The 24,840-nt window shown below is 29.7% G+C and overlaps 2 protein-coding genes across 9 annotated transcripts; one reads left to right on the top strand and one right to left on the bottom strand.

Annotated features, from left to right (window-relative positions):
• Positions 1 to 768: 768 nt before the first annotated feature.
• LOC126835700 (reticulon-1-B-like) lies at positions 769 to 18,032 on the bottom strand. The gene is made up of 6 exons (XM_050568454.1): positions 17,222 to 18,032; positions 13,288 to 13,323; positions 1,490 to 1,700; positions 1,198 to 1,406; positions 1,024 to 1,129; positions 769 to 954 (listed from the first exon to the last, which is right to left on the bottom strand). Exons 1-6 carry the CDS (start codon positions 17,799 to 17,801, stop codon positions 897 to 899), a joined length of 1,200 nt encoding a protein of 399 aa, XP_050424411.1. The 5' UTR covers positions 17,802 to 18,032; the 3' UTR covers positions 769 to 896.
• On the top strand, positions 15,479 to 24,706 carry LOC126835698 (serine palmitoyltransferase 2). Of its 8 annotated transcripts, XR_007685241.1 has the most exons (11): positions 15,805 to 15,954; positions 19,628 to 19,699; positions 19,794 to 19,958; positions 20,336 to 20,490; positions 20,548 to 20,912; positions 21,048 to 21,211; positions 21,274 to 21,435; positions 22,082 to 22,344; positions 22,435 to 22,564; positions 23,263 to 23,341; positions 24,449 to 24,706. XR_007685241.1 is itself a non-coding variant. In XM_050568452.1 (10 exons), exons 2-10 carry the CDS (start codon positions 19,637 to 19,639, stop codon positions 24,545 to 24,547), a joined length of 1,566 nt encoding a protein of 521 aa, XP_050424409.1. In that variant the 5' UTR covers positions 15,479 to 15,497; positions 19,628 to 19,636; the 3' UTR covers positions 24,548 to 24,706. The 8 variants fall into 8 exon arrangements, 7 of the variants coding, with proteins under 7 accessions (XP_050424409.1, XP_050424407.1, XP_050424404.1 ...); XM_050568452.1 differs by lacking the exons at positions 15,805 to 15,954; positions 23,263 to 23,341 and adding an exon at positions 15,479 to 15,497; XM_050568450.1 differs by lacking the exon at positions 23,263 to 23,341 and having other exon boundaries at positions 15,805 to 15,950.
• The last annotated feature ends 134 nt before the right edge of the window (positions 24,707 to 24,840 follow it).

Here is a 24,840-nt window from a genome sequence, read left to right as displayed (position 1 = left end):
AATACCAGAGGACAAATTCAATATGAAATAAAAATAAATACACTTTATGTAGTTAATGTCGCTGTATTAATGTTAAAATGTATAATATTGTTTAATAAACATACAGATATCTTTATTTAAATGTAATCTTATATAATTTCTATATAGCGTAATAAAAGTAAATTACTGAATACATGATTTTGATTCAAAAGAATATATATATATATATATATATTTATATTATTTTATATAAATCCTGATTTGCTAGTAAGGTTAAACTTTAAATGAGCCTTAAAATTTAGATTTACATACTTGTAAAATATTTATATATTGTATATAAATAGCTAAACTCAATAAAACTGTATTGTATAAAATACATTTTAACCCTACTTAAATGTATGTAGAATAATATAGAAAACTAGAACAAAATGTATATAATCGAAAAAACTTAAAAGCCTACAACAGAGTAAATATAAGTATACACAAACAATTAGCGTTGATACATTAAGCTAGCTTGCTTCGCTATTAGCTGATGAAGGTAAAAATGTGTAAAATGGAGAAGACAAAATAACATTTTACCGGAAGCTAAACCAGACTATACACGGTATATATCATATAATAACTCACAAACCTTTACATGAATATAATATTATTATGTATAGTGAAATAATATTGACACAAAAAACATTCTACACGCGTTCCTCCCTATAATAAGTTAGAAAATAAATAAATTAACCTAACGGGATCGTCATGTGTACTTTTTGATAAAATAGTAGAAATGTTGTATATTAAATTTACTGGGACATGTTTTTATGTATTTATAAAAAAAAAAAAAAATAAGAATAATTCATGTTGGCCTATAATAGAAATTGTCGACCACAACAAATTATGATGGTTCCGTAAACCAATATAGGTGTTTATTCCTTCTTCTTTGCTTCCGTCTCTTTTTTGCCAATTGGAATAGCAGCTCTCACTCTACAAAACATAATTTTATTATAATAAGCAGGGTGTAAAGCAGTAAAATAACATAATAAGTTATCTCACTTGTTAGTCAGATCAGCAATTTTGCTTCTAACCAAATCGATGTTTTGATCAATTTGAGTCTTGTTGCTTTCATACACCTTTGGCAATGTAAACAAGGCGAGGAATCCTAAAACGGTAGGGAAAATGATAAATACATTAAATTTTTTAGGTACAAAATCAAATTTGCCATCTTACCAATAATTATTAAGGTGAGACCGTTGAACCATGCTCCTACATAAGTCATTACCCATAGGATGCCAAATAACTTGGCGGAGTCTACCAAATCTTCAACAATCAATAAGCGACGGAGTTCAACTAGCACTGCATTGAGGTGTACAATGATTAACTTGCTCAATTCTTCAGCTTTTTCCTCCGGCAACCTGACGTCTAAGTCCGAGACAAATCTAGTTTATTTAGTTAACAAATTATAATTAATTTAAATTATCACAAAAATTGTAACTTTATTGATTAAAATCATTAAACTTACTGGAGTGGATTGTTTACTGGAGAAGCCTTATTAACTGTCTGCATTACAGTGTAGTAAAGACGTACTAAAAGGCTTCCAATCTGTACACCCAGACCAATATATGCGACAACACTGAACAAAGACATGTATGAGAATGACAGCAATACAGTTAGTATAGTTGCAAACACAGCGCCAGACGATACAGGATTTCTCCAGTAAACCAACGCTTCGACTGAAAAAAAAAAACAAACAAGAATAGTATTAGTCATGTTAGGTTTTAAAACTAACTATCACACGGGAACCATAAAACCACAATTGTATTAGGAAAAAATCTATTTTACCAGATACCTTTTTTTATTTAATCGAAAGTACTTTTTACACTATAACGAACGAATCTGTAAAACTTTTGCGCCGTTCGCCATTAGGTAGTTTAGAAGTTAAGATCGCGCGAATACTGTGGAACGCTGGCGAAAAAGATGGTCTCATACACTGTCGGGTTTGGACCGGGAGCATTATTGGTTTCTTTTGAGTTAAATTGAACGAAAAGTAAGAAATTTAATTAAAACTCAGCAATGGCTTGGTTGTACGTGAAAAACATTAGAATAGGATAATAAACGTAACATGACGCAAATTCTTGATAGACCCCAGCCAAAAGTCAAAACACTGATTGAGTAGTTAACGAAATAAAAGTTTAGGACCGATAGTCTGTAAATTGCCGATTTATTAGAATGGATTCTAGAATGGCTGTTTAATAAAATTACGATATTTTTTAAAAATCGACTAAAACTTCGCACAACTTTAAAGAAAAAACTTTTTTTTTAACCTATTATATTTTATTTATATAAAACATTGGAAGAGAGTTGGTATACGTCAAGTAGGTATTTAAGAACAGCGGTAAAAAGATAACAATAAAAAATGTTTGATTGTTTTTCAAGTGTTTTTCGAACAAAAATACAATCTACATATTTCGCACAATTATAAATAATTAATAAGTTATTTTCGAAGTGAACGTTAATAAGAGTAGTAAATACCGATCGTGCATTTTTACAATCCGGTTTAATATTATGTATATAATTATTATGCCAGGTGGCAATTTAAAATATGTAATTATATAGCAAAATTAATGGTGCTCGTCGACATTTCGAAAACGATAAACTAAAATAATGTTCATACTTTTCAACAAAACGTAATGGTACTAAATAGTTTATAAAATATCTGGTAAAGATGGGTAAGTGGATAAGTGGGTTCCCCAACATCATGTCTAGGATTTTCGCAAAGAGTGGATGCCACAATCCAGAGGTGTTTGAGGCCATTGACTCGTTACAGCAAGTAAAGTCAATAGTTGAATGACTGGCGATGTGATTTACAGTACCGCGGGGGTTTCCTAATATTAACGCAAATCAGAAAATAACTAGCGTTAAATTTAATACTCATAGACTTAATACACACAAATTAGTCTACGGTTATAACAGAGCAATGTTTATATTAGGTTTTATGAGGATAGCTAACACACAAGCTATATAAAAGATAACACATGGCAAATAACACACAGATAGAAACGGAGTCGACATATAAAATTAACTTCAAATTAAGTAAACAAAATGTTTTTTACTACGAAGATGTAGTAAAATAAATATACTGCAATACACGTTGACGTGCATATTTTTCTATTTTATACTTGGACACCCTAACTTGTAAGCCGAGAGGGTTCAGGTTACCCGTGATCCGTGTTAGCGTTATGTAGAAAATGATGGTGAGAAAAGGTTTGTTTAAGCTTTGACTACGTTATACTCGTGCGCTATAAAAATAATAGTCTCAGAATTGCCCAGAACAGATAAAAGAAACTTGTAAATGCTAAGATCGTTTCCTCATGATGGGGGGTGAACTTGAGCCACAAGTTTAGGGTTATACTCTGATTAAAGATAAAGGTTTCAGCATACCTAATAAATTGGCAATTAATCATAAAGCAAGTATCGAATGTCAAGTAAACCGATTCATTCTGATTGTTTATAAAATATTCATCCATTTTCCGTGGTACAAACAAACAACATCTAGTGAGGTATTGAGACTGACAAAGAAAGTTAGAGAGCTAGAAGACCGCCACGTTACAGCTGTTCATCTTTGTAACCAACCAGATTGATATTAAAAACCGAAACCGGGGTAACGGAAAACGGTCGAGACTGATCACCTAACGGTACAATATTCAATGCTGTTCGTATGTAACCGGTCGTGGCCGACGGAATACAAGCCAACCCAGAACAAAAAATAAAACTGGACACGAATAATTTATAACGTTTTATACGTTACAGTGACGACTTCTTGAAATACAAACCATAGATCTTATACATTATAACATATTTAGCTAATTCGACGATATAACACATTTAAAAAATCATTTGTTTACTCAAATTTAATGATCTGACCACGGGTGACGGGTTGATTTTTAACGTCCCAAGGGGCAAATTGATATATTTATTTTAAACACCCTAAACGGACATCACGTTTACATCCCGGTTTATGGGTTATAAAACTTCAAAACAAACCTGGTCCCCTCTCGGGCAACACCACGGCAGGCGCCGCGTAACCGTTGTTGGATCTACTGTACTTTTTGGGCGCCATTTTCAAGCAGAGAAACAAACACGATGGTGGACAGTAAAAACAACAGTCGACAGCAACGAAATAGAACAGTCGACGCGCTACTTGAACACCGTACAACGACGACACTAAGACGGTCTAGAGACTTGGCCGGGCGAACAGCGACGACGATATAGGATCCACCGTACGCCACAAGACAAAACGACGGCCAACGAATTCCACGTAGCAGAGCTAACCCCCCTCTCCGCCCCCACACCACCACAGCTGTTCTGTCCCACCATCGCTGTGGCACTTCCACATGTGCGTTCGGGCGGCGGCAACGTCGGGACTAGGCTGATACGACACAAAAAAAAAACGGCCGTTATGCTCTTATGTTTTTATTGTCGGTGTTAGTATTGTTGAAGTGTAACTACTAACTTGGTACACGTATGAATATTGATTAACAACAACGGAATATGGATCGCACGCGGCCGATGTGTTGTCCACCAACACGTGTTCAAACATACACACGAACACTCGCAAATAGCAAACATCACCATCGCTCATCAAAATACTGTTGGTTTCGGTATAAGTGGATAAGCCAAACCGACAAAAATCAAAACCTGATGTTGGCAGTTGATAAATGATAATGACAGAAAATCATGTATACAGTATACTGTAAACTCCTCCAAACATTTACGTTCCAACTTATAACGTTGTTTTCAGAAAGAATAAAATAATAAGAAAAAAACTTACAGGTGCTGTCATAGGAGAGAGAATAGGGTTAAATCGGGGGCCGGCTTGACCCTCTCTACTCTCTCCTACATATAATTTTGACAGATAACAAATAGTAATAAGTACCAATAGTTAAATTATAAGTCGTTATTAATATGTATATTTTAAAACAACATATTTCAAACGATCGAAACCGAGAAAACCCGTCGTCTATTAAATAAAGGAGAGATATTATTTTGTAAAATATTGACTATTGTTGAAATTGTATTCTTATTGTAACTATTTATTCTTTAGAATATAATAAAATACAATAGCGTAAAGCGATACTGCGGTCAATGATAGTCCACCATTGGACTAAGATTTTTAACTGCAAATTAAAAAAAACAATGCCTTACTTTTTTAGTTGAAATTTTAATATGAATAATAATCTACGACTGAAGTCCGACGAATTTAGAAATATATATATATATATATATATATTATATATATATTATACTACTACCATTGATAATTAATGTTTCTACTATCCGGCCTATCTGTGTTTTCACTAAAGTTAATGTGAAGATGATTTAAAATATAATATTAGGTTAGGTTACCTACCCAATAAATTAAATCTTTATTTTACGTTAGTTGTTTAGTATGCGATGATGGTGACGTCGCGATCAAAGTGTTTATACTTTTACAAATTTTTTCAATTTTGTAGGATATGATTTATTGATTATATAAAATATTACGCATAGACACTAGTAAAGAATTTGATTAGAAAATTTAAAGTTGGCAATTAACAGTTATTATTTAGGATTACTCTCTTATCCTAATTGTCAAAATTTGGACACTAAGTTCTATTACAGGCTACAGCTCATAAGGATTAAAACTGTCTGCTCGTAACTTTTTACACGTCCACAACTATTCAGAAATACTTAAATGTTTCAAGTTTATAACGAAGATAGAAAAACTCAAGCTTGCGCTCATAAATAAAAAGTGGCATTAAAAATAGATGACAGGGTCAAACGTCTGGAATGAGTCGTGTAAAATATTACTATATTCTACTAACAATCTGTACTTCGTTCATCATGTGTCTTAATAGTTTAATTTTTTAGTTTTTGATTATTCATTATTATTTATTACTTAAATTCTATAAAAAGTAAAACCTGTTAAATTTAAATTTTGTTTAAATAATATGTTATAAATATATAATTTATAAAAATCAAATAATAAAGTCGATAAATAGAAAAAGGCATCAACTTGAATATGAAATCCTATTTTTCTGTAACATACAAATATGGCAATAAGAATATTCTTATACAAGAGTAATGAACTGACATACAATAATATAATTTCTTCATGAAAACTGTGACTTTGAAATTCTGTCTATGTTAACAGAAATTAAAAATTATTATTGTTCCTGTAATCCCGCCTGTCCCTGATTACACCGTGGTAACCCTGTACATTTTAGATAACCCAGAAGGGTATTTAAGTTGAATTCGATAAATTATGAAAAGAAACCAATTTATGAAATCAATAACGGTCTTCATAGACAGGTGTTTATGTCCTCCCGTCCTTTAATGATTAATGTGAACAAAATGATTTCTCGTTGAATTGCAATAACGCAGTCAAATTTATGATTATTTTTAAATTCATTCACTAGTATGATTTATTTGTTATTTGTTTATTAGTTTGCTAATGAACGCGAAAAAGAGTCAATAAGAATTATTGCATAACATTTTTATTTAAAAGAAGTGTTAAACGAAAAAATATGTCAATATTTAGAATACTAAATAATATTGTATAAGAATACTTTAACGAATGTCGGTATTGTTTAATTGAAATAAGTATAAACAACTCGACAAATTTTTAACGTCAAACTAAACAATCAAAATTTGTAAAGATTAACATTTAATTTTAGAAAAATTACAAGTTAAATCAAACGATTTCCGTACTTTGGTTGATACACATTGTAATTGTCTATATTAACATTCACTAAAAAATCCTTGTGTTTTGAGTTTTATACGTTATATTAAAATACATATTATTATGAACGTGAGAAGATAAAAACATGTCGAAGACGGTAAGTTGATTACTTAAAAAAACAATAAAATTATTATAATTTATTACCGAATACCGTTGCTCATTAATCATAGTAATAGTTTCATGTGTTCATATGCAGGTAATACATGAAGAACAAATTACATTTTTAAAATATTTATTTAAAATGAAACAAAATGATTTATTGTTTATTTGTAGCAAAATAGAACGGAGCACTGATTTTCTATATGCGATAAAAATGTTTTATTTTGTTCTTGCGTTTTGTTGTGAATAAGAACATACGAAGCATTTAAAGATACAGATTTATAAAAGTTCGATTGTCAAATTAATTAACGGGAACACGTTTAAAAAAAAATTAACTCAAAAGTTGTTACTATTACCAACCCGTTATAAAAAATTATTCATCAAATAAAATCATTTAATGTAATATTGATAAGCGTTGTGAAGGCATTTCAACATAATACAATATAAATGAAACCAAAATTAAAGCTAACAAATTACATTTATATTTAAATAAATGTGTTAAATAATTTAATAATTAAAATTTAAACATTCTATTTTTACAATAAATATGGTATAGTTGAAGGAACAATTTTGTCTGTAAAAAATGTTTGAATTTTAAATATAACCTAGCTAATTCAGGCTTAGGTAATTTTAGTTGTGTATAGATATATATATTTTTTAAATACAACCTACGAGAAGATTGCCGCCACGTATTGGTTTCGATTGGAACTGTCCCTTCTGTTTTAATCTATTCTGTGGTTAAACTAGATTAACCACAGTAGTGATGGGCCTAAATTAGTGAATTTCAGCCATTCCCCGTGGTACTATGAACGCTATCTATGTGATAACTTATGCTGACAAGTGTTTAAAAACCATATGAAACAGCATCGACACTATGTGTTATGTGTATACATTACACTATAGAAGCTATTAACTACGCATTTTTAACTACTCGGAATCTAAACTGTTAGATTTGCAATCTTAAATATTTGTATACGTCGAGTTATACTACTTTAAATATCTAATAGGTCAATAGGCGTCTAACACATTGAACTTTAAACAAACACATGACTCAAACAAAATTATTAAATGCAATATTGATAAGCGTAGTGTAGGAATTTCAACATAATAAATAATAAATAATAAAATAAAAACCAAAATTAAAGCTAACAAAGTAAAATTTATAATTGCGCAACATATTATAATATGCATTGATGATAAAACGTAATTGTTATGTACATAAACAATTTTGAGTCCTATAAAGAGACCGCGATCAGTTTTGAATTTTAAATTTAAATATCAACAATACTAAAATTGATCGCAAAGAAACAATATTTCGGGTACAAAGAGGTGGTCGTTAAATTTGAATAATAAACTAGACTCTAGAGCTACCTTATTATTAGTTATTATAAACATCTGCAGCTAGTTCAAAGTTCACATACATAATTGTTTATATTCGATATGCATATTATAAGTATGTGCTGAAAACAACATACACCAAAAAATTTTTTTTTTATTTACAGAAACATTATTAGTTTTGCTACTGCTTAATTATAATAATAACTAAGTAATAAAAAAGATTTGTTATGAATCGTTTTAACCATTATTATAATTCTTAAAATATTTATATAACATTAAAATTATTTTATTTTATGGTGTATAACATATTACTTTATGTCATCATCATCATGTAACTTAACGGGCCATGAAGGCCCAACGCTGCCACCATGAGATGGTTTCTTGACGAATTCGCTTCCGGGACGGGTTGTCAATCCGTCGCCGAAGAGGGGGATGGCGGTTCCTTTTTACCGGACGATTGCTCGCCCAGCAAACGGAGCGCCTGTGACCGAGTGTCGAACCGGCGACAGTGAGCGCTGACACACTGCGGCCTTATCCACTCGGCCACTCCTCTTCTTTTTATTACTTTATGTAATCAAGAAAAATAAAAAATTGAAAAATGACTAATTGAGATGTTAATTTTCAATTGTAATTGTAAAATTGCTTTTAAGTGTTGTGTATATTATTTTAAAGATAAAATAACTTTAAAATTGCAAGGAAAACTAACATCTCAATTAAATCAATTTTCAGCTGTCTATTTTATTTTATTTCAAAATATTACATTTTTATAGATAGTATCTTTAGATAGTAAAGAAAAAACTGTACGTCCTAAATAAAATTGATTTGAGAAATTATTAATTCAGCTCATTATGTACAGGATTCTTAAATCATAACTTATTTCAATTAAGTATTTAAATGAAATTTAGTCTTAAAGACGTAGAAGGCACACATTACAGTTTTAATAGTAGTATCGTTCAAACTAGACATTCATGATTCATTAAATAAACAAATTATTGTATAACATTATATCATTCGTTTTATCTGTCTTAATTTTTTTTTTATGTTGACAGTAATACATCTCGTTTAGAACAAAATATAATCTCGGTTGTGTTTTACCAACTGCATACGATATTTACAATGAAATAATAATACATTTAAAAATTATACATGTCAACGAATAATGAAAATACGCAGTTAACTCCCATCTTATTTACTAGGTTACCTAAAATTGTAAACAAAATAATGAAAAATAAATGCTAAACAATGACGGCCGAGGACAGCTTCAGCAATAATGCAAAACATTTAAGTTAAGAATAATGCGAGGTAATCGATACATACAGGATGTATTACGTTATAAATTTACAGGTAAATGCGATTTAATTTTGAATGTAATAATACGTCAATTATTACTCTATATATAAATTATAATACATCTACTCATATTATCGCGTTATGGTATTTTAGTAGTAAACAAAGTACAAACAATAGCTTTTGCACAATGGAAAAGTAATAAGGTTGTAATTGTGTACCTTCCGTCATTGTCGTGTTTTAACGAATTTACCGTACAAGGTTACAGAAAGCGATACTACTGCAACGCATTTAACGACTGGTCGAACATCTTGCCGCTTAAAATAAACCTCGTTTTTTACCTTGCTAAGCTAAACGGTCTTCCGACGCAGTCCCCCTAGCGGAACAATTTTTCGTTTGATTTTTCCATCGCCATGTTATTATTTTTGGGTGGAATACTTCCCCTTGCCCGCCAAAACGGTAATTAAAAAAACCCGTTTCCGCGGCAGCCTCGCCAAATAAAAAACTTGTGCAAATCTACTTACGTTGTTCTTTTTTCACTCCCATGGCGACAGACAATTGTATACTGACGATTTACGATTCCAACTCGAAAAATTGTTTAAAAAAAAAAAACTGTGCAAAACTATCACTACAACTGCAACTATCGATGACACATATTCGACGGACTATGGGCGCACTGCGGTAATGTATTTTTTTTTTAATGGGTATATATTTTTTGTCTACCGATCTATTTTTACGGTCGACACACTGGCTCAAGCGCACGTTTATTTCTAATTATACTGTTCAGCTGAACTCAGCAAATAGCGCACAGCGCACACCACGGTTTCCGAGCAAACGAATAATGCGCACACCTACAACGAGCAACACACGACAACACTGCACTGCAAACGGCCGACGGTTATCCCTCGCGAGCCAACACCCCCAACGAGACAATGGAACAGATCAAGGACGGCAACGGCGCTGGCGGAAGCATAGGATACTGACGCGTTTCTACTACTGAGTACTGATGGGCTACGAATGCTACGATATGATCACTACTACTGCGCTCGTGAGGGACAAATGGTAATGCGTAGCGGCGCACAGGGCCCTTATTGCGTCGCAACATTATAAACTCGGCGTATACACACGCGCTCCGCGTGACGATAACATTATTATTGGCGGTAAACACGATCAATATTTAGGCGAAGCCGATGGTGGCGTTGGCGGAAGCCTGTTGTTAGGACACATCGCCGCAGGGTCAGGGATCGCGGTGCAATAAAAACAAAGAAAAAAAACCAAAGAACCAGCTGACATCCCAAAATCCCAAGGTGTAATTAGAACCAGCAGTCTGTAGTAGACTAACTATATATTATAACATACAGCAGCTGCTTCTATGCCAACGACATAGTATAATATTGTTTTGTCTAAGAGCCCGTCCGAAGGCTGTCGTTCCGCAACACGCACAACGCAGCACACCAGTGCTTTTGACTACCATCCGTCCCTTGTTTATTACCAACGGTCGATTATAATTATATTCATTATATTACAATTATTTCTAACACGCGCATAATAATTATAATTCAACTAATATAAATAATATATTGTTTATGACTAAAAATAGAAAAGAAATCTGGATATTTTATTTCACGTCATTGTCCTTAAATGCATTACTATGTTTTATTCTAACCTAACCCACACTAATCATACATGAATGAGAACATTTAGGCGTACGCATCACACAGCCTACAACCGTATTGGTGAAGTAATGGAACCCAATTTTTTAAGAGCAAAAAAATACCAATGACGTACTCCTAATATTATACAATATGCATTATCCATCCGACTACTGGATACATATTAATTACTAACGGTAATTTCATTTTATCTTTTTAATCCTTATGGAATATTTTATTAAACTACTGATTAACAAGATGTACGGCAGTTTGGCAAGAAAGAATCTGACTCGGTCCACGTAGTGATCACACTAAGTACGCTGTACGACGTTATCCAACCGCGCCAGACTAATATTTTTTAGATTTTATCATTAAAAAAACGCGTTTATGGGTTTTATCACGCCTTATCGGCTCGACGGACTTACACTAGTGATGGGAATTCAAAAATACGGATTTTCACAAAAAAGCAATTTCAGCCATTTGAAAATATTATAAATATTCATTCAAATTTCAAGTAAAATGTTTGTTATAAAAAATAAAACAACACCAAAAAGATAAATTGCTTTTGGATTTCGGATTTGTTGAAATCCGAAAGCAATTCATTTTCAAAGTTAAGCTTTTTTTTTTTAATTTTCAATAAAACATTTTACTTTGGTACACTGTTTTATATTTAATGATATTTAGTATTTAAAAGATTTTTAAGTTCCTTAAATATAGTTTTATGTGAAAATCTGGACTTTAAGATTCTCTTCACTAATTTAAACGGGCAATAAATAAAAAATTATTTTACTCACTAAATTAAGTTTTATTCACTGAGTACTAAGCTTTCTTGGGTAGCTAAGCTACCCAAGATGGTATAGGTCCCGAAGACTTGCCCTCTAGAAGAGGGGGTAGTGGGAAAGGGGATGCCATATAAAAATAATCAAAAACTACCAAATAATCAACTTTTTGGGATAAATAAATATCCGGGCTACGCAACGCCGGATAACTCTGTTAGTACAATAATAACTGTAATCGAATTCATTTAGTCTAATTTCCCGATCTTAAGTCCTAAAACTGTCAACAAATCGAAAGAAAGAACAAATTACCACCCATTAAGGTTTAATATTTTCTTCATTTTTTAATGCATATAGTAGTATTAAATCAAAAGAATATTAAACAAGTTTTGAACACATTAGACTTTTTTTCAAAAAGTTATAGTGTATCGAAGTTTTAAGTTGAAACATTTTTATAGTAATTTTCTCGATTTAGTAAGGATAGAGGTTAATTTTCCATTTTTTGCGTTCAAAAGTATTATTCGATTTTTTATCTATATAAAAGACTTACTACATAAAAAATACTCTTTATATTAACTTAAGATATTAGCGATTTGTGTGATCGACTGTAATGTTATTTTTATCCGTGTGTAGCCGCGCACTACTCGACTACATGTCAACTTCTCGTCTTAGAATGCAAATAACTCGAAGAGTATTTATTTGGAAATTTAAAATCAGTTATAATTTTTCATTACATTATTGTTCTACATAAATATCAAATAGCAGTGCTATTTGATATTTTGTTTCATTTAGTTACCCACCCTTAAATAATACTCCTGAAAATAATATTTTCAACTTGAAAACAAAAAACTAATACTGATAATTCAATCAATAATTTATTTTAAATAATTAATTAACTAAAAAAAAATTTGTAAATTGAAATCTCGATCACCCCGTTTTTTATTTAATAATAATAGCGAACATTTTTTGTTAGCTAAATAAACTATTTAAGTAGTCCAAACATCAAAGTTATTGAAAGTCAAGGTTGTAATTTATCATTCAATTTATCACAATTTTTTTAATTTTGTCGAGTTATTCATTTAGGGTTGACTACAAATTATTGTAATATCAACGAACTATTAATTGTTTAATAAATGGAAATTTATAATTATTAGTTTTTCACATTTACACATTAATTATCAAGTTTTAAAAATCGGTTATTACTTATCAACATAAATATTATATTATAAATGTATGAATCAATGAATATATATATATAGTGTGCATGTGAACATACTGTGTTGATTATAATTAGTTCCTTAAAAATGCATTCACTGTTAACTGTACAAAGAAATATCTATGTAAACAGTTAAACGATCAAAATAATAAAAATTTACATACAACATACCTTGAGGTGGTAACTTCTCCGGGTTGAACCATTTATCTGAAAATAATGAAATCATTGCTATTATTATTTATAAAAATAAAGTTAACTTCTGGCGATAGAGATTATTTGATATACATATTACAATAATAACAAATAGTGAGTATTAATAGTTGACAGTTGTAAGTTATAAAAGGTAGTTGGTAAATGGTTTTTCTTTTCATGCGAGATTAAAACACTAATTTTTTAATCAATGTCAAACAGGCCGGCCTAATTATGTAATTTTATATACAGGTTATCTATAATATAGTATCAGATTATTATAATTTACTAGTTGTAAATTCTAAGATTGCCTAACGAATAGTTTTGTTGTATTTTAAATGTAAAAAAACGGGTAAGAAGTTATTACAAGGAAGATAAACACTGTAGTAAATACATAAAAAAAATGCAGGTAGAATTAATAAGCATCACTCACTAGGATGAATAACAACGTTAAAAAAATCGATGACAGTGAGTCGATTGCCTTTAGATTGTTCAGATTCTGTGTCCGCATTCATTTTAAATAATAGTTTGATAAATCGATATGCCAAGCCACTACTGAAGTCACAATAATATTATAATACGACTTATAATTTGACTAAAAACGGTAAATATAAAAAAAAACAACGTTCGAAATATTGTTGGTTATTTCTTGTTAGTTACAAAACATGAACTAACGTCTACTCTCCACAAATCAACGGCGCAACGAATGGCGATTGTTGCCCATTTAGTATTAATGATATAGATATCATTACAAGACCGATAATATTCTACTAAGGCGCGCGTAAGGTCATACTTACAAGATATAAATAGGCGTAGAATTTCACATTTTTCAGAAATGAAATAAAATCTCTTCAATTGTATCATGTACGATAATATAATATACATATATATATATATATATATATATATATATATATATATATATTATACATAGAGCAAGTATTGTAACAATTAAACAACCATATAATGGTTTATATGACATTAATAAATAGAAAAAAAAAAAAATTTTTGTTGCGCGTCAGATTGTCAAATTTCCCTACATATGTAAGTGTAATTCTGTTAAACAATCTATTCTTTGGATCTCCTAACTCCTTTCAATAAGAAAAAAATAAAAACAGATAGTTGAAAACCACTAATCACCATACAATTTATTAACGCAATTATAAAATGGGGCCCGGGTGCAGGGGGCTTTATTCTTTAAGAATCCCCCTGTGTTATACAGTGTTAACTAATGTGAAAATGATTAAATTTCTGATTTAGTTTAGGGTATAAATTATAAGTGCACATTTAGTGAATTTCCTATTTAGTCATTTAAAAATTGTTATTAGATCAGTTAATTGCTGACCCAAAGGAAATATCCCTCGCCCATATATACTTTTAACAAAAATAACTTAAAAATGAATTATTCAATATTAGTTATAACTTATAACTAATCGATATTTTTGGAAAAACTTAGGTGTTTTTAAAAATAAAGCATACAAAAAAAAATGTGTTTTCAATGAAAGCATTACTCCCCCCCCCCCAAATACAAACTTCTGTATACGCCACTGTGAAGAGGAGCTGGAAGCAGCAAATTAAAATTATTGTTGTCTACTGTCATTAACAGAATAATATATTTTTTTTAAAACCATTATTAGGTATTAGGTATTTATTAGGTCTTCTAAAAGTTTTAGTGTACTAGTACATCCGTCATCTATACAGATTTAAAGATCAAAACTAAATCTAAAAAATTTGAATAATGGTTTCTAATAGCTTTACTGATAATCGTAAATGTGAAAATAAAGTCTTGATATTTAATTATATAACATAGACTTACTGTTACAGTAAAACTGCTCAGTTTTAAAGAAATACAATTTTTTTTTTAGATATTTCGCTATAACTGATGTAAAGTTCTGATCTTGCTGTTTAGTGCTTTATTTTTCAGTTGCCTCTCCAATTTTATAATTTCTACATAGGTGAATAGGTCTACATTTTTTGTTTTCATGCACCACAACATTAAATGAGAAAAATTCACATAACCTTGTTTGGTAAAAATTGTAATAATAAAAAACTAAACTAATTGTGAAATGATGATATGGCCTCGTAAAAAAAACAATAAAATACTGATTTGAATCTACATAACATTGAATAACAAAATAAATCATAAAACTATTTCAGTGTGCAGTTTCATGTCATAACATAAGTTATAGAAAGTAAGTATCTATACAATTCTTTGTAAATTAATATAATTATATAAATTAGTAAGTAACATAATAACATAATTATCTAATACTTTTAAAGGAATCTTCTTAAAATAACACATTATAGTGTGGTTTGTATCTTGAATATTTAGTTTCTAAACATATTATGCATATTCATTGTTAAAAAAAAATGTTAATGAAACACTATATTATTATTCATAAAAAGGGCTCTTGGTGTCAATTTTAAACAGCCATAATATTATTCAACAAAATAATTATAGAGGAAAAAATTGTGTATGCTTTATTATTAATACGCAATACATAATGCATATTAGTAGTCAAGTGCTTTATTGTGTGCGAGTTAAACAGTTTAAAAAGATGTGTTAATGGATAGTATTAAAAAAAAAGTTATTAAATTTTCATATATAAATCATAAATACACATTACACAGTACAAACTACTGAAGCTAGTAAGTAAATATTTTAAACTAAGTTTTATTATTTAGTGGCAAGAGTAAATTAATTATTAATATTGGACTTGACCTGCTCTATACAACATATATCTATTTTTTAGAATTAGCTTTATGTCAATAGATTCATCAAATTTTGTAATAAAAATTGATATATTATATAAGTAAATTTAGTAAAAATTTAAGTTGAGTAGTATCTAAAATTATTATGATGAATTTTTTTTTTTTACTGGACAGTTTTAATTTATACAATATATTATGTTAAAGTACAAGAAAAAACAAACTTTTACTTATTAAAAAATTAAAGTCCATTAAACAAGCTAAGATTTAGCTATTTACCAATTATCATACACTAACTATTTAATATCATAATGCATTAGCTATTAATATAACTAATCCTCATAATAAATATAAAGTAAAGCAAATTGAGTTACTTTTTCTGTTTTCGTAGATGTAAAAATATTTTTCCTAAATAATAACAGCCTTTGGATTCTAAATATCTAAAAGGGCACCCTAAATACATTATATATATTTCACACAGTTTTACAATTATTTATTCTTAGCAAATCCCACTTATTGTGTTAAATGGTCGGTCCCAGAGACTCCACTGCCCCAAAAAAACTGGGGGCCTCTATAGAATTAATGATCCATCGTGTCATAGATATTACTAAAAATATCATCATAATGATGTTCATTAATACAAATTAAATACTCAATACTTATGAAAATATCAAGACAGCCTGTGGTATAGCCGAGATGCCATAAAAAACTATGAATCATTAATCAACCCTATATTATAAGTACAACAAACTATAGTGCAAATTTAATTTTTTTTTTATTCTCCTAGGCTCCTAATACATCATAACCGGACTTTTAAATTTCATAAAATTATAAATTAAAAAACTCAATGTACCCAAAAGCGAATTATTTTATAAAAAGGGAATAAACTTTAAACAAAACACCTTTAGGGAATACAAAAATAAAATGTTCAATGAAAAAATTAACATTAATAGCTGTAAAATTACCATAAGAAAAATAGCACTATATGAATAGCATCAATTTTATGTCGCTATCATTTTTTTATCTTTGTATCAACAATATTAATCTTTTCTTGCGTATTAAGGCACAAATGTACTTAAAATTATTCTGCCGTTAGTCAACCTTTCATAATTTATTAGTACGGCAGATTATAAAATTATTATTTATTATAATTGAAAACTCATAAAATAATTAAAACTTTTAAACAGTTATATAAGTTAATCCTCACCTAGACCAATTCTGCTAAACAGTTCTTCAGGTCCAATTTTTATATCGCATACATCTCCCTTGTCAGCTGAATCCGTTTTTACTACCACAGTAGAATCATCTTGAAGGACAGTATCCATTTTAACTTCTATTTCTTTTTTTGGAATAAATTCAGTTTTAGGAACATCAATTATTTTAGGTTCTTCTTTAGTAATTTCTACTGGTTCTACATAATCTTTCTCTTCCATCTTTGGAATTTCAGCACTAGGAATATCGTCTAACGTATAAGAATATGGTTTAGGACTAAGCAATGTTTCAGTTTCTGACATTATATTATGATCGTCTTTAGGATCAACTTTTATGTCAACTTCAGTATCAATATTCTCTTTAGGTTCTTGTTCAATTACCAACATATTTTCAAGGGAGGACAATTTTTCAACGCCGACAACTTTTTCAGGCATAAGTATGAGATCGGAATTATCATCTTGAAAATTTGGTTTTATATCTTCCGATAATAAGTCATCATCTGGGTCTGATGAAATTAGTTTTGGTGCGGGTTCCAATATGTTAGTGTCCAAATCCAGAAGTTTCTGATCTTCCATTGTAAATTTACGTATTAAAAAAGTATACTAAAAACTAATAGGAAATTTTGCAGTCTATGATTGTATAGTGTAGACAGTGTACCTAGTCAAACATCCGTTTTTCTCAAAATCCAAATAACTGAACATCCAAGAAAACGTGTGATATTTGATAAAAATAAAAAATAATTTAACTCCATAACAGGCAACAGCTGATAGTAATTTGATAACTTTTAACTTGAGAATCGATAATCAGTACCATGACTATATAAATAAAACGACCATAACCGCTACTCGCTAGATAGTAGATAATACTAGATGCTTGCGCAGGCCGCAGGATATTATATTTTCTTCCCCAAACTTGGAAAAAAAAATATCACGTGTAATTTCTCGTTATAACATCTTCCATGTCTGGGGATGTTATCTATGTTATAAATTGTAATTCCGTCATGCAGCACGATTTAAGATAATATTATCTTAAATCGTGTCATGCAGGGAAGACATAGATAATAAATGTTTCGGAATAACATACTCAATGAACGGGCTTAATACAAATATTAAATATGTGTGTAAAGATATGTAAAACATACAATAAATTTATAATATGACTTCATTAAAAAAGTACTCAAGAGTGGAATTTTCTTCCAATGTCACTAATTAAATACTGCATTATAAACCAAACACCTTCTTTTATCCATTTAAATAAAATATACGTATACAAAAGTAAAATATAAAGTTAAATTTTTAATGACCGATGAATAGCTATCGACTCAAAATTTGATGTTACTGGCATTGAAAATGTAATTATCAGTCACGAGCCGCGAGTCGCGACATAATATCATACAATCATTTTTTAACCGTGCGCCATATTTCTTTAACTGGGAACACAAATGCGCATGAACAGATCACCTCATGACGTCATCAGGTACCGACGGCTCGCTGGAACTACACGCGTCACGCATGCTCCGACCTCCGTCTAATAGTAAAAGATCTATGATTTTGTGCCGGTATGTTCACCATGTTATCTTTTGGAACAGAGTGCCGCCCAAAAGTTCGTAATCTAACGATTATGCCTGTTTTATTTCGTCACAGTAAATTTAAACCATGCCAATCGTAACAGCACGTTGCTATATTGTCCGTGATTCCCACTAATATAATAATTATATTTATAATATTAAGTGGCCTCGCGACTGTGTTACAATTGGGCATAAATAGACCCTTGCAATTTCCATCGTCCTATGTTCCCATTCTAAAAAAAGTTTTTAATTCCTAATCATCTCTTCTCTGGTTTATAGTACCGGCTTTAAGCTGTTATTATTTTCCAATATTTTATAATAGTTTAAACAAATTTGTTTACAAAAACTATTTTCATATAAAAACAAAAATGAGAAAAGTTAATCAATACTACTGAATCACAGTAGCGAGGTTCCTATAACAAAATAAAACTGTTAATAAATTTTTAAACAATTTGTCATATTGTTTCAAAATTATTTTGTTGACTGGATGAAATAAAAAAAACAATATAACAGAAATAAAATTTCGCATTTAAAATTTCTTGGAGGGCTGTATTTTAATTTGAATTTTATAACGAACAGTACAGCGTACGATAGGTTAGTAGATATTGATAAGGGATAAGGATTAACAATCATATTATTAAATTTTTTTATGTTAAATTAAAATTTTTATTTCTTTTTAAACTTACTAAACAGTAATCAGCATAAACAATATTTTGTGTTATTAACAATGCTAATTGTAATTAGTTACTCAATTTTTCAACCAATTGTAACAATTAAATACTTAAGGGTACATAGAAAAAGTTATATTTATTTTAACTTATTTACAATTTTCAGAGGTAAACAATGAATACAGTGATCAATAGCTTTTCTAAAAATGAATCAGAAATACACGAATTTCAACAAAAGGTAACTTAATTTAGTAAAACAATTTTTTCATCTTTTGTTTACTATTTATTTAAAAAAATAACTAGTATAATGTTTAGTTAATTTTTTTTCATAGAGACCTAAATTCATTTATGCACAGTGCAATACTGAAGAATCATACGAAAGAATGCCATTTTATACCACAATAATGGCCACTTTGGGATTCTATTTTTTGATAATTATTGGCTTGGTGAATCATTTAATATTTACTCCCAAAGTAGCAACAGAGAAAAATCGAGATGTAAGAAATATTTTTTATTTTATTTCTTATTGGTATATAATATTTAAAGTTAAGTAATAAAGTAATAAAATAATAAAATATTAAAAAATATTCTTCCCAAAAAAAGAATTCACTTCAGTATAGTAGTGTATATAATATATGTATCTTTCAGTAGTAATGCTATCATCATCATTCATCAGTATTCAAAAATGTCATCAGGTTGAGCTTAGTCTGTAGTAAATTACACTTATACACTACTACTGAAAAATATTTTATTTTTATTGTGAAGGTTTTTTTAAATATTTATTATACCATATATGGAAAATATATATAACCACAAGTCTTGCTCAGGGTTTTTTCCAGATAAATACTTACAGCCTCATTTTTTTTTTGCTTAGGGTTATCCTCCATTGTACAACAAGTTTGAAAGTATATTTCTAAGGTATGTGTTTCGGCGAGTGAAAGATTGTTTTAATCGTGTAGTATGTGGTCTACCAGGTGGATTAATAGAAATTCGTGACAGAGTTACTCATGATAATAACTGGTCATTTGAGTAAGAATACATTTTTTTTTTTAAATGATTACCTTATTATATGTTATATTTTTGCAGGGTCTTAGATACAACATCTAAATTTTTGAATTTAGGTTCATATAACTATTTAGGTTTTGCTCAAAATACTGGATTATGCTTTGATGACACAGTTAGAGCAATAAAAAGATATGGCTGGACAATTGGTAGTTCTCGTCAAGAACTAGGCACCAACCCTTTACACCTTGAATTAGAAAAACTTACAGCTGAATTCTTAGGGGTTGATGATGCCATAGTATTTGGAATGGGATTTGCTACTAATGCTCTCAATTTACCAGCCATTATTACACCACAATGTTTAGTCTTAAGCGATGAGTATAATCATGCATCAGTTATCTTAGGAATTCGATTATCAGGAGCTATATCTATGGTCTATAAACATAATGGTAAACCAATTTTATAATATAACAAATTAAATACTCTAAAACGGTGAAGATTTTTAGAATAAAAAATGTATTTTATTGTTTTTATAATGACATAAATTAAATTAATTTTAGAAAATATTTTTCTTTTATTATTAGACGTGGAAAATTTAGAAGAACTGATCCGCAAAAATATTGTAACTGGTCATCCAAAAACAAAAAAACCTTGGGAAAAAATATTTATCATAACTGAGGGTATTTTCAGTATGGAAGGATCTATAGTAAAACTTCCTGAAATTATTGCTATAAAAAAAAAATACAAAGTAATATTTAACAAAAGGAATATTATATAAATCAATGATAATTTAATAAATGGTATTTATAGGTATATTTATATGTTGATGAAGCTCACAGTATAGGAGCTTTAGGACCAAATGGAGGCGGTGTTTTGGATTACTACAAGTGTTGTCCAAAAGATGTAGACATTCTGATGGGAACATATACTAAATCGTTTGGTTCTGCTGGAGGGTATATTGCTGGAAATAAAGTTTGTATAAATAAACTCATGTTTTTTAAACCTACTAATTATGTAATACTGGTTTATTCATCCAAAGTTTAATTATTATGAATCGCTATTTTTGTATGTTAAATAAACCTTGCGTAGACTCTCTTTTCATTTCTTATCAGTGTTGTTGTTTTTTTTTTTGAGCTCTGAAAAATATTTCTAGAGGGGGGTGTGGACATTTCTTTAAATGTATCTTAATGTAAGTTTTAATTTAATTAATTTATATTATTTAGTAATTTAAGAAAAAATTATTATACAAAGATATGTATCATAATACCTCATTAGTGTGAGGATCATTACTTAAATCATTAACAATGAATGTAGAAATTCTCGGTAGTAAAATGTGGCCAATACAACCTTCTACATTTTCAAAGAATATTCAAGTAAGACATTTCTAGTGTCCCTAAAATCCCCTATTCTAACCCTACTATTCCCCATTATAGTAGTTATGTACCTCTAAGGCATATAGAGTTGCACACCTAGAGTTACACATCTAGAATACAGTTAAAATAACATGTGCAATATCTACATCCATTGTAAATTAATTAAGGTAAAGAATAAGAGATTATTATATTTATAATTAAAATTATTTAACTAAGCAACTTAAAGTTTTTTGTTTAAATTTCAGGATTTAATAGATTATCTAAGGAAGAATAGTCATGCTTCATGTTATGCTATGTCTATGTCACCTCCAGTCGCTCAAATAATAATAAGCTCTATGTCAGTAATAATGGGAAGACGGCAGTGTGATGAAGGACAAAGACGAATTAATCACCTAGCAAGTAATGTTCAATATTTCAGGAAGAAGTTAAAAGCTATGGGTTGTATTGTCTATGGTAATGATGATTCACCTGTTGTTCCTATGCTTGTGTATATGATATCTAAAGTGGGGTGAGAAATTAGTCACATTTTGTTTAGCAATATACTTTATTCAGCACTGTAAATTGTTTTATTCAACTTAAAATGTTTTCCTATGTTTAGAGCTACAATTCGAGAGTTTAACAAGTACAATATAGCCACGGTTGGTGTAGGATTTCCAGCTACACCTTTGTTACAAAGCAGAATACGTTTTTGCATGTCTGCTGCACTTACTAAAGAACAACTTGATGAAGTAATTATAGTTTGTATTTAAATGTATTTGGTCAAAGAACTTATACCTATAGTGCAGGCGCGTGGCGGAGTGAGATAAGGCGTCAGTGTATCGACGCACGGTTGCCGAATCGAATCTCGGCCATTGGCGGTTTGTTTCTCAGCTATAAGCCCAAGAATGCCAAATCTAATCCGTCTAAGCCCTAATTGCCAGGAATTACGGATGTTAAACGTAAGAGAGAGAGAGGTCAAAAAACCTATACCACAAACGGCCCAAACATATTTACAAGCCCGTACTGGTCCACCAGGTGTGCCCTAACCCTATAGTCAAATAGCGCCCTGCACCACCATTTTCAGTGTCTCCCACCATCGCGCCCCAGTATTTTAGTGCGCTGCTACATGGTACTTGTTATCCACCCTAACCTTGCACAAGCTCTGCTATTCTGAGGCAGGCGTTGGAAACTAAAATACACAAGCATATAAAGGTAGAGGCTCAACCAAACATGTTCATATAAATGAATAGTATTTGAATTACAATTTTTTTATAAAAAAAAAATACTGTACACCTATGACATATCAACTGAGTGAGTTTCGGATATATCCACGTCGAATGTTTTGTGCCGACGTTTCAGACTCTTTGCAGAGTCCATCTTCAGGGCAACTCACTCGGTTGATATATCAATCCACGAAAGTTTTAACGTATTCATACCCATGACATAGTTTTAGTGACACCTCACAACCCACATCATGCTGCTATACTTCGCGGTCGAGCATCAACTATCATATACTTACAATCTGGGTATGTCATAATTTTGGACATAAAAACAGAATAAATACAAAAATTTGTTGGGCAAGAATACACACATATTTAAATAATTGAATTTTTATATAAATACGAGTATAATATATAATATATGTAGGTATATATTTTTCCTTCAAAATACCAAATAATTGTTGTTGAAAATAATTTAGTTTTATTTCTTCATCAATCATTGAACCATCGTAAACTATACTCTATAGTAAATTGTCTATAAAGTTGCGGCCAGAGTGGTCTGAAAAAAAAAAAGTAGAATATAATCAAAAAAGTAATAAAACTAGCACAATTTAAGCTGTTAAATATACGATTCGTGTTAAATACTAATGGTATGTCCTACAAAAGATTTGAAAATTGGCTACCAAATTATGTTCAATTCTTCTGACGTCATCAACTTGTAAGTAAGTTTTCAAATCAATATTTTGATTTTCAGAGTAGTATTGTGACAACCTAAAAAAAAAAAAGATTATATTTTCCAACTTAAATTTTTTTATTTTGGACCACTGAGTGCCTGTAAACATTTTAAAAATAATTTTAGAAGCTATTACAGTAAAATCAGTTTTTGTCAGTGAAAAGTATAATGACAGAATATAACAATTGATAAGTTTATTTCAATAAAATTCCGATAAAGTATAGCTTATGTTAAAGTAGATATAATTTTAAAAGTAAAAAGAAAACATAGAAGTTAAAATTTTTATGTTCAATATCATAAAAACTTTAAAATGATAAATTAAAAAATATCTCTTTATAATTAGATAAATTAATCATAATTAATTAATCTACGGTTTACAATTTTTCATATATTCTGCAAACTTTGTATTACACACAGAAATAACACATTTTTGCTGTGACAACATTTTTCATTATGGTGTAAAACATCTATATAAATGAATCCGTGAATCACGTGAAATAGGGAGGTCTAATTTTTTTTACAAATTTCAATGAATATTTGTTATACGAATACTTAACTAGATGTTGTATTTATACATTTTTTGAATGACTTTTTTTTTAACTATCGGGATCTAAATTGTATAAGTTCATGTTTTAACTTTTAACTACACATTTTATTCATAACTGTATTGTTGTTAATAGGTTCTTGAAGTTACAGAAAAAGTAGTGGATAAAATTGGCTTGCGATACTCAAGAAAACCTAGACCTACTACTCATATTCTGTATGACGATGGAATCTGATACTATTTTTATAAAAGCAAACTTTTTGAAGTAATTTAATATTATTTTACTAGTATTGTATATGACTAGTACACTGTTATACATGTTCTATTTTTGAATAGTCCGAAAATTACTTATTATTGTGTTAAAACTTTACGATTATTCATGACATATTATATTTTACCTAAATATAATACTATGAAATTTAAATATTTTCGTTTTTTATTCCTTATATATATATTGACAGAGATGTGCAAAATGGATTGCAATCCATAATCGATTACAGAGGGGAGGGATTACGGATTACATTTATG

The sequence above is a fragment of the Adelges cooleyi genome, unplaced genomic scaffold (genome assembly GCF_023614345.1).
Source record: "Adelges cooleyi isolate 19-005CV unplaced genomic scaffold, UGA_ACOO_1.1 ACOO_flye_CR_arks_rails_tigmint_CR_PRNA_23, whole genome shotgun sequence".
NCBI classification, from domain to species: domain Eukaryota; kingdom Metazoa; phylum Arthropoda; class Insecta; order Hemiptera; family Adelgidae; genus Adelges; species Adelges cooleyi.
This window is presented reverse-complemented; position numbering and strand designations above follow the sequence as displayed.

Excerpts from the sequence above, each read along its gene's own strand:
- LOC126835700 (XM_050568454.1), bottom strand. The coding sequence starts at position 17,801 with ATGGAAGATCAGAAACTTCTGGATTTGGACACTAACATATTGGAACCC. Across the intron at positions 13,324-17,221 it reads GTTTAGCAGAATTGGTCTAG|ATAAATGGTTCAACCCGGAG; the intron begins GTGAGGATTAAC and ends CATTATTTTCAG. Across the intron at positions 1,701-13,287 it reads GGAGAAGTTACCACCTCAAG|TCGAAGCGTTGGTTTACTGG; the intron begins GTATGTTGTATG and ends TTTTTTTTTCAG.
- LOC126835698 (XM_050568452.1), top strand. The coding sequence starts at position 19,637 with ATGAATACAGTGATCAATAGCTTTTCTAAAAATGAATCAGAAATACAC. Across the intron at positions 21,212-21,273 it reads CTATAAAAAAAAAATACAAA|GTATATTTATATGTTGATGA; the intron begins GTAATATTTAAC and ends TGGTATTTATAG. Across the intron at positions 22,345-22,434 it reads TATATGATATCTAAAGTGGG|AGCTACAATTCGAGAGTTTA; the intron begins GTGAGAAATTAG and ends TCCTATGTTTAG.